The sequence below is a fragment of the Mandrillus leucophaeus genome, unplaced genomic scaffold (assembly GCF_000951045.1).
Source record: "Mandrillus leucophaeus isolate KB7577 unplaced genomic scaffold, Mleu.le_1.0 Scaffold113, whole genome shotgun sequence".
NCBI classification, from domain to species: domain Eukaryota; kingdom Metazoa; phylum Chordata; class Mammalia; order Primates; family Cercopithecidae; genus Mandrillus; species Mandrillus leucophaeus.
The window spans coordinates 5,120,013-5,131,041 of NW_012099543.1; the positions used below are offsets into that span (position 1 = coordinate 5,120,013).

At 33.7% G+C, this 11,029-nt stretch overlaps 1 protein-coding gene across 1 annotated transcript in view; it reads right to left on the reverse strand.

Annotated features, from left to right (window-relative positions):
* Window positions 1–11,029, reverse strand: part of KIAA1524 (KIAA1524 ortholog) — a 39,151-nt gene that overhangs the window by 18,164 nt on the left and 9,958 nt on the right. Inside the window, exons 6-9 of the mRNA XM_011995595.1 lie at window positions 10,296–10,418; window positions 10,012–10,157; window positions 7,033–7,108; window positions 738–956 (exon numbers count right to left, since the gene is read on the reverse strand). Coding sequence (XP_011850985.1) covers window positions 738–956; window positions 7,033–7,108; window positions 10,012–10,157; window positions 10,296–10,418 — 564 coding nt within the window. The remainder of the gene's footprint in view (window positions 1–737; window positions 957–7,032; window positions 7,109–10,011; window positions 10,158–10,295; window positions 10,419–11,029) is intronic.

An 11,029-nucleotide genomic window follows, 5' to 3' on the forward strand; every position in this document is an offset into this window, starting at 1 on the left:
TGGTCTTAATAGTTTATAACCACAAATAATTTCCATCAAGATCCTCAAAGGGCTTTTTAAATGTTAAAACTGATTGTTAAATAATCAAGACCAAGATAAAATAGAAAATTTTGTGCATAACTCTTAATGAACATATTTAATCACTTCATACACATATTTGTATATAAGATCCAGTTATGTGAAGGGAAATACTTTCAGGAGATATTGGGTTAGATAGAATGGACTTATAAACACGGAGAATAGTAGAGAATACTAAATTGCCCAGATAGTAAGATCTACCAGAATGTGGAGTTTTGTCTGTATCTTAAGTGCCTAGCACATTATCTGGCATGCTCTACTCCATTTCACTGACTGAATCCAATATGCCTCTATTATCCATTCAATGGCCTAATAAATAATAATAATAATAATAATCCATGCAATGGCATCTATTGCAATGGAGAGACAATGCAACTATTCAAAGTAGTCGCGCAACAAATTATATAAATCTTTTTAATATCTTTACTTATTACACTGAAATGAGCACTATATATACATAAACTATTCAGTGAAAAAAAAGAAAACACGAATATATATGACTGGTAGAAAAAAACTTAGCATGTCTAGTATGACTGTTAGTAATTGAGATGTTTTCCTCAAGTGTATGAACTGGAAGTTTACTAAGAATGTTTTTGAAGACAAATTGTTAATTGAGAGTCACAAAAGTAGAAAAGTCAATCTGTCAGTCATCCTATTACCTCAAATATTTCCTTGAACAACTCCAGTGCTAAAACAGAACAGTTTTCTGATCCGTCCAAAGGCTGGCTTAACCAGCGCAGTAAAGCCACAGTAGGTTCTAAACATTTAGTATGGCTTCCCAGAGTGGCGCTGCCAGGTGGAGACTGTTCAAACATCATCTGAGTGAGCACATGGCGCAGCTGAGTCACTGAACAGAAGGCAAGAAGTAATTCTAAAACCTGTGCAATATAAAGTCTTCATTAAACATCAATTTCATTGGACTTTAATATACAAAGCAAGTGTATGATGAAGCTGAAAATGCTACATATTTTAAAGAAAATACTCTAAAACAAAACTTAAAAGTTTTTTCTTTCAATATTATTTTTCAAATGTGTGAATAGATTCCAGAAGGTTACAAAATAAACTTATTAATGGTGCTTACTCCTGATAAGCAGGACTGTGAGAACCTCAGAGGAAAGGTCAACTTCAACTAATGTTAAACTCCTCCCACTCCTTCCATAGTACTTAAATTATTTTTAAACACAACCTGTTTTGCTTATACATGACCAAAAAAACCCTAAAAAATAAAATTAGAATTAAAAATACTTGTTATAATCCTAAAATTCAATAACTGCTATAAAAGATACTGTAGCATAGAATATAAAACCTTCAGGATGGTTATTTCCACACTGCATGCTGTTGGCATTACGATCCTTAGCTCTCCTACTGTACCCCATTTTTCCTCTACTTTATAAACTGGGCCTTATACCATAACATCCACCATCAACCTGTTTATTAGATGTTAAGATAAATTACACCTCATTTCACATACTACCAACCTATCACTAAAAAAAAATTTTTTTTCTTAAGATCTCCTTGCCTCTCTACTTATTTCCAACTTTTTAAAAGTCTGTTTCTTACAAATGATATATAATTGGGATTTGTGTTTTAATCAACTTGATAGTATCTGAATTTAAGAGAATCCAGTCCATTAGCATTTACTGTAACAAATGATAATCTTTAATAAATATAAACTGTAGTACAGTCATGTGTCACTTAGTGATGCATATGTTGCTTAATGCATCATTAATTTTGTTGTGTGAACATGAGTGTACTTATACAAACCTAGATGGTAGAGTCTACTACGTCCCTTTATTGCCCAGGGGCTACAAACCTGTACAGAATATTACTGTACTAAATACTGCAGGCAACTATAACACAATTGTAAGTACTTGTGTATCTAAACATAGAAAAATACAGTATAAAAGATTAAAAACGGTACACCCATATAGGATACTTGCAGGACTGGAAGTTGCTCTGGGTGAGTTAATGACTGAGTAGTGAGTGAATGTAAAGGCCTAGCACATTACTGTATATTGCTGTAGACTTCATAAAGACTGTATGCTTAAGTCACACAATTTTTTAAAATTTCTCTAATAAATTAACCTTAGCTTACCATAACTTTTTAACTTTATAAGCGTGTCCATTTATAAAGTTTTTGACTCTTTTGTAGTAAGAGAAACACACTGTACGGCTATATAAAAATACTTTATTTACATCTGTATTCTACCAGTTGTTTTTCTATTTTTAAAATGTTGGTTTTTTCTTTTAAAACTTTTTTTGTTAAAAACAAAGACACAAACACATACATCAGCCCAGGTCTACACAGGCCCAGGGTAATCAATACCACTTCCACCTCCACATATTGTCCCACTGGAAGGTCTTCAGGGGCAATAACACACAGGGAGTTGTCATCTCTAATAACAACAATACCTTCTTCGAGAATAGCTCCTGAAAGACCTGCCTGGTTGTTTTACAGTTAACTTTTTATAAGTAGAAGCACACTCTAAAATAACAAAGAATAAGTGGTAACACCCTTATCAAAATACTATGTACTGTACACAATCTTAGTATGTGCTATACTTTTATACAGCTGGCAGTTCAGTAGGTTTGTTTACACCAGCATCACCACAAAGACACGTAATGCATTGCACCACCATGTTAGAATGCCCATAATGTCATAGACAATAAGAAGTCTTTGTCTGTCATTGACTAAAACGTCATTACATAATGTATATTTATTTTTGAATAGGCAATACATTCACCTGGTTCAAAAGACAAACCTTGTAGGCAAATAATGTTACCAATTGTTTGTGTATCTTACCAGATGTCTGTTATAAACATACAAGCAGATAGCTTTCCATATACACTAGTTTTCTTTTAATGTACACATATAAAAGTAAAAAAACTAATTACTAGTGCAGAGTTAGATGACTTTCCCAAAATGAACATATTCCCCTGTTGATGGCATTTGGGTTATCATTGTTACCTATTAGGAGCAGTACTACATTTTGCACACATGTATATAATTCTTTGTGATAAATACCTGTAAGTGAGATTTCTGGGTCATAGTTTATACATATGCCCAGTATTAATAGATACCAGTTTTCATAATTGGTTGTACCATGAGTACTAAATGAGAGTTATGGTATGTTTGCTATTTTCCTTATTTTTCATTTTAATCAACTGGTGGGTGTCAGATGGTATCTTACTACCGTTTAAATCTGCATTTCCCTGAAGATTGATAAAGTGGTACAATCACTTCATGTTTATTGACCAATTCAACTTTTTTGCTCAAGTATCTGTTGGGCTCTGTGTTTTTTCTGATACATACATACAGCATAGAAAAATAATACATTTTGGATAAGAGTCCTTTGTTACATATATGCATTGTAGTTATCTATTCCCATTCTTTGACTTTTCATTCTTTTATTAGTGGTCTCTTCATGAATAGAAACTTAATTTTAATGTAGCCCAACTTACAGACTTTTCTACTGCATAGTTAGTGCTTTTGTTTCCCGTTTAAGAAAATCATTGTCTATCCCAAGGCCATGACGATACTCTGTTAGGTGATTCTTCTAAAACCTTCATTATTTTTACTTTTCACATTTAAATCTACAACCTGTCTTATACTGATTTTTGCATTTCGTATGAGGTAGGGGGTCAAGATTCAGTTTTTCCCCATATGTATATTCAATTGACCCAGTGTCATTTATTGAAATGACCATACTTTCAAGACTCTACTGTTGTCAATCAGGAGACCATATGCTATGAGTTTGGTTCTGCTCCATTCTGTCCCACTGGGCTATCATTATGACAAAATATTGCACTGTCTTTAGACTAATCCCCTAAGCACCTGACATTTTAAAAAATCAGTAAATAGCATCATTTAAAAACTTCATGTTCTATTTGTCGCGCAAATATAAATAAAACGTATATTTACTGATCTCGTATCCAGCCAATTTGTTAAATAGATTCACTTAATTTTTATAATGATTTCCACAGATTTTAGATTTTCTATACTCTCATGTCATCTGAATAGTGAGTTTTATTTCTTCCTTTCCAATCTCTGTACCTTTTTACTTTATCTTGCCTTATTGGGCTGGCTGGGACCACCAATACTAAGCTGAACATCACTGGTGATAATGGACATTCTTTTCTTATTCCTTATCTTGAGGAAAGCCTTCAATAATTTGCCACTTAAAAAGATGATGCAGTAGATTTTAGGTAATTACTCTATCAGGGAAAGGAAGTTACAGTTTATTCCTAGTGTGCTAATCTTTATCATGAATAGGTATTAAATTTTATCAAATGCTATTCCACCTTTAATGAGATAATATAATTTATCTGCCTTTTTGTTAATGTGGGAAATTATATTAATTTCTAAATGTTAAACCATCTGTGCATTCCTGGAATAAACCTCATTTGGTAATAAGACATGATCCTTTTTATGTCTCACTGATTTTGATTTGCTAATGTTTTGTTTAGAATTTTTGCAATATGTTCATGAAAGATATTGAGCTATAATTTTCATTTGTTGTAGTATCCTTGTCAGGTTTTGCTATCAAGGTTATACTGGCCTTATAATCAAAGACACTATATACTATTATATATTTAAAAAGACACTCAACTGTATCTTCCCCACCAAGATGTATTTTGCTTTCACTGCTCCCCACTTCTATCATAACGTGAATTATTTTTTACTTTAAAAAATTAAGTTTTAAGTTTTTATTTATTTTTATTTTTTACTTTTCCATTCTCTTTCCGATTTTGATACCCATAGAATGCTTCTACTCCCCTGTGCTACCTGACCTCCTAAATTCCCTGAGATTGTTTAATACCTTTAGATTCGATTATTAGATTTTTCCCTTGCTGTGTTTCCATTCCAATAATCCTTATTTAGCACTTATATTACAGATTCCTAGCCACTTTATTAAGATCCATTTAGACACTAACTAGAAATAGTTCTCATATTGCATGAGAGTCACTTCATTAAGATCCATTTAGATACTAATTAGAAATAGTTCTCATATTGCATATGAGAAAGGAATTTAGAAATTCTAGGGTTCAAAATAAAAAGAAAATATTGTTAAGTAACAAATTTTGTACTGTTTCAACCTTTCTACCATCTTTTAGATCATTGTTGCAAATGATTAGTTCAGTCATTCTAATTTTTTTCTTCTGTAAAAACCTGTAAGGTAAAGGCTGACCTGGAAAAGTCCTGCTTCACAACAGACACAAAAGTCACTTGTAGGAGGATTACAGATCTACACGTGAAAGTTAAAAAAAAACTAGGAAGCTTTTAGAGGAAAACAATGGAGTCCATCTTTGTGACTTTGGAATAGGCCAAGAGTTCCTAAATGGAACACAATAAATACTAAATTGATCTATGTTAAAATCAAGGCACCATTAGGTGAGTAAAAAGGCAACTCACAGAATGGAAGAAAATATTTGCATGTTATATACCCTTCAAAAGACTCCAAAATAACTCTTCCTACTTATAAGTAAAAGACAATGCATTAAACAAATGAGCAGGAGACATAAACAGGCACGTCAAAGAATATACAAATGACAAATGAATATATAAAATGATATTTTTACTAATAAAATTTTAATTTAAATTATAATGCAATACTACTGTATAGCCATTAGAATTGCTAAAATGAAAAAGTGAAAAATATCAACTGCTGGCAAGAATGCAGACTGACCAAATATTCATACACTGGTCCAACTGACTTTTTTTGAAAACTGTTTCATAGTGCCTACTGAACATATATATATCCTATGACATAGTGATTCCACTCCTAGATATAAAGCTAAGACAAGCATGTCCATAAGCTCACCAAAAGACATGCAGAAAACGGTAAATGCAGGTTTCTTCGTAACAGCTGATGTTTATAAATAAAAGAACAGCAATTGTGCTCCTTTCCTCCTGGGGGCCCAGTGTGCAATGGCTGCAAACAGCTGCCTCATTGGTAGTGTACACAGCCTGTTGCTTGTATGGGCTGGCCTAAGAAACCTTAGAGACAGCCCTTTCCAATATACATTCATGTCTCTGATCTCCTGCTGTCCCCCATCTAGGCCTCGGAGAGGTATTACGCAAGGTGTCTTTGGAAAGCCCCCAGGGCACAGTGGCCAGGGTTCACAGTGGCCAAGTCATCATGTCCATCCACACAAATCTGCAAGATAAGGAGCATGCAACTAAGGCCCCATGCAGGGCCAAGTTCAAGGTCCCTGGCTGCCCAAAGATCCACATCTCAAAGTGGGGCTTTACCAAATTTAATGTGGATAAATTTGAAGACATGGAGGCTGAGAAGTGACTCATCCCAGATGGCTGTGAGGTCAAATACATCCCAAAATGTGGCCCCCAGACAAGTGGTGAGCACTACATCCAAGAGTGCGTTCACTGTAATGTCCCCTTACTCATGCTCACCAATAAATCATACTCCCTGTCCAAAAAAAGAACCAATCTAGCAATCTACAACTATATGAAGCGAGTGAATCTCATCATATTATATTGAACCAAAGAAAGTCTAGACAGAAAATATATGTATTATATGCTTTTATTTACATAAAGTTCCAAAATATATATGTATATATACATATACACACATATATGTATATATACATACATATACACACATATATGTATATATACATACATATACACACATATATGTATATATACATACATATACACATATATATATACACACATACATATACACATATATGTATGCTGTTAGAAGTCAGTGTAGTGGTTAGAGCAGTTACCCTTGGTAAAGTAAGGAATAGGAAGGGGTAGGTACTGACTAAAAGGGACCACAAATACTGGTAACATTCTACATCCTGATCTAGACACTGGCAACATAATTATGTCCATATTGTAAAAATATAGAGAGCCTGTGCATTTGGATTTTTCTGCATTTTACAGTTTTTTTAAAAGTTTAAATGAAAAATCATGTTTTTACATACCTTTGAAGAAGAATCAGGATCCTTTCCATTAAGAAGACCTAATACTTGATTAAGACATGAAGAAAAGTGCTCATATCTAGGTTTAAAATAAAAATATACATCAAATGATAATTATAAAATTGATATATCAAAAGGGATTTATCTACAAGATAAACATAAAATTTATGTGTATTTTCTTTCATCTATTTATTTGGGCTTCTAATATAGAACACACTCTTGTAAAGTTTATACTTAAAACTTGTAATATATCTTACAATTATGATATACATAAATTGGCTCTGTCATTTATTAAAACAGTGATTCATGTGGCAATAAATAAATCATTAAAATTTTCAGTGCCTCAATTGCTGTATTTTTTTAAGACTGTGTTCACTTTATGTAAAAATTCAAAGGACAGAAGAATATCCTAATAAATTATACAGCTACCTTTTATAAAGCACCTAAAATTGCCAGGCATTAAATTAGTCTCTGCAAATAAAGAAGTAAGCGGCAGCAACTCATGTTACACAACTCCAAGAAGTACTGAGGTACCCCTAGCATTATACTCTATGTGACTGATGTATCCTAGATTTGGGAGATGGTGCCCTGACAGGGAGATCACAGTCTGAAGATGAAGGAGAAGGACAGAAAGAGATAATACAAGGTAATATAAAACACAGTGATATCATGGAGGAATGTATGGGATACTATGGAACAAAGAATATTGTCTCAGTATTAAACCCAGACTTGAGTCTTAAAAACAAAATATGAAGGAGAAAGCATTCTAGTCTTCCAGAGGGAATACTCTAGAGCAAATAGCACATGTATACATGAAAGGGCATTTCTAGTAAGCTGGAAGTTCTATTTATTGTCTGATATGATTAGACAAAAAAACAAAATGTATGAAGAAATAAGGTTGAGAGGTTGTTAGGAAACAGATTTTGAAGGGCTATACTGAAAATTTGGATATTCACCTTGAATGCAATGGTAGGTCAAAGATTTTAAAAGGGACATCTGGTTGAAGAAAAAGTTTTGAACATATTTATAAAGGGGAAGGATCAACTGAATAGGAGGCCCTGAAAAGAGAGGAGCAACAGCTTCAGAAAAGACAAAATGAGACAATCCAGAGTAACAGTACATATTTATGAGTGAAACAGGATGAAACTAAGAATTTGGTATAAACATAGGTAAGTTTGTTAAGTGGCAAGGATTTGGGGGAGCTCCAATCAAATGGGGCTTGATTTAGATATTTTTTTTTTTTCTGTAAAACAAAGATAACGTCATCTTCTGCATAAAAGGCAGCAAGAGAAAAATAAAAAATTTCAAAGACCAGTCGGGCCAGCAGCTCACGCCTGTAATCCCAGCACTTTGGGAGGCTGAAGCAGGTGGATTGCTTGAGGTCAGGAGTTCAAGACCAGCCTGGCCAACATGGTGAAACCCCTTCTCTAATAAAAATACAAAAATTAGGTGGGCATGGTGATGTGTGCCTGTAATCCCAGCTATGTGGGAGGCCGAGGCAAGAGAATCACTTGAACCCAGGAGGCGGAGGTTGCAGTGAGCCAGGATCACACCACTGCATTCCAGCCTGGGCAATAGAGTGAGACTCTGTCTCTAAATAAATAAATTTGAAGACCCATTGGAGGAAATGAGAAAGCTGACAAGTAAATATGAGAGGTCTGGTCCAGGTAAAGTTGTGTGATTTTCTCAAGCTCTAATTAGTAACTATGCAGTAAGTTTGACTTTGGAAGAGATTCAGGACAGAGTTATTGTTCAATGGCATACCAGATAAACAAGAGGAGTTGCCAGAGGTAATTCTGGGGTTCTATGATGGATAGAGTATAAAATAGGTAACAGAACTGAGAGATTTACAGAAGAAATGATTATGCAACCTCTTATTTATGCTAAACTGGATTATCTTTGAGTCTTCCAGAAGAGGTTTATTCAAAAGAATTTTTCTGTTTACTATGAAGATGCTGAATAAGCACTCTCTGGTGGCTAGAAGAGATATACATGGATATTGGGAAAGTCTCACAACAGATGAAGGGAAGGCAGGTCATGGGAAGGCACTCTGGAAGAAATAGTTCACCTATCTAGAGGTTCCTAAGAAAAGAAAAAGTGAAATGCTAAAGTGAATGCTTCTTGGTTTTGCAAAAATCTGCTGAGCCATATGAACAGTGGTCGAGTTTGCCCTAGTGCTTAGCTTTTATTAAAATAAAACTGTTAGATTCTATGTTTCTTAAACATCACGGACTGTGTCTTCACAGCCTGTTGCTGCTAAGTGCCTGATCATAGGTGGAGCTCAGTAAATGTTTTCTTGTATGTGAAACTCTTTGAAACAATTTCAATTATTTCCTAATTTAGTATGACAAAGCAGCATAGGCCCCAGCAAAATTTAACTTAGAATGCAAAAAGGCCACAAGCTCGTTGGAACACAATTACTACCTGATCTTAAAACATAAATGATCATATGAAATATACTGAGATAGAAAGGACATATGAACATGTGTTCCTATTTTACCTATGAAAAGAGGCACACACCAAAGGAAACGTTATCCATTTTTATACAAAAAATAAAGACACAAACATAATGACATCAATGTTCCAACACTATGTTTCATTTATTTATAATTTATGTAGAAATATTTTTATTGTCCCTATAATAAAAACATTCCTTCAAATAATCATAATGCTGCTTAAGTTTTAAAACTGGTTTTAAAATAAGTTAGCCAAGATGTCTATATTTTGGAGAATGGCACAACCCTATTGATCTAAAGCAAAGACTGAAATACACACATAGACAATGACTTTGTTATACTTTCCATTTCAGCATAGGAAAGAAAACAGAGTGCGAGCAAAGCACATCAAAACATTTTCGTCCGGTAGACTCCAAGTCAGTAGACTCCAAGTTTACTATATTTTAAGAAGACAATTTCGTTTATAACCAATACATCTTGATTAAAAAAAAAAAAAAGTTCTAAAATTGACTGAAGTGAGTCATACCTGGTGAGATAATCAGCAATTTTAGGATTCTTAAGGAGATCCATCAGTAGGTCAACTGAATACTTTCTAGTTAGAGTGCCATCACCGTTTATGAGAATATTAAATATTAGTTGAAAAGTCTGATGAATATTTCGAGCATGGAATAGCTTAAGGACAAATTAGAAAAGCATATTACATAAAAAATTAAGTTGACACCATCCTAAAAGGTAAAAATAAAAAAGTCTCAGTGACTTTTAAAATACAAGACTAGAAACTTCAGAATAAATTTGAAAAATCGTATTTACCTTTTCCCCCACCTCTTCATTTAATGTCAAACTGGATAATATTGAAAGCGCAAACACAACCACAGTTAAACTGCTATGGGCCAACAAGGTGATAAGAGTTCGATAAAAAGATTTCACATTACTCTGAGGAAAAAAAAGTTAAAAAATAAATTAGAATTATAAATTTTATATTTTGGTTTAAAAAGTATATCCTGCACAGAGTGGCCAAACTTTTTTAAACATCATTATCAACTCTATTAAATGATTCTTGCATTTAAAAGATAAATGTTTTACAGAAGACATTTAGATCAGAGATAAATTTAAATTCGAAAATTGTTATATACAGAGTACCCAGAGAAAAAAATAATTTGGTAAATGTGTGCAAATGAGTGGGAGATAAATATTTCCATAGTTTTGTCACCTTAGAATAAATAATTCAATGATGGTAAATCAGGGTGTCAATTCTAATAAAGGGATACATGCAGATTGGAAACAAAAGAGCTACCTTAAATACTGCAGGAAAAGTTGTTTAGCATTTGTGTTAACAAAAGAACTGTAATGAGGAACTCGTAATTGTGGTGAAAGCAAAAAAATATTCAGCAAATTTAAGAATTTGTTTTACGGCCGGGCGCGGTGGCTCAAGCCTGTAATCCCAGCACTTTGGGAGGCCGAGACGGGCGAATCACGAGGTCAGGAGATCAAGACCATCCTGGCTAACACGGTGAAACCCCGTCTCTACTAAAAAATACAAAAAA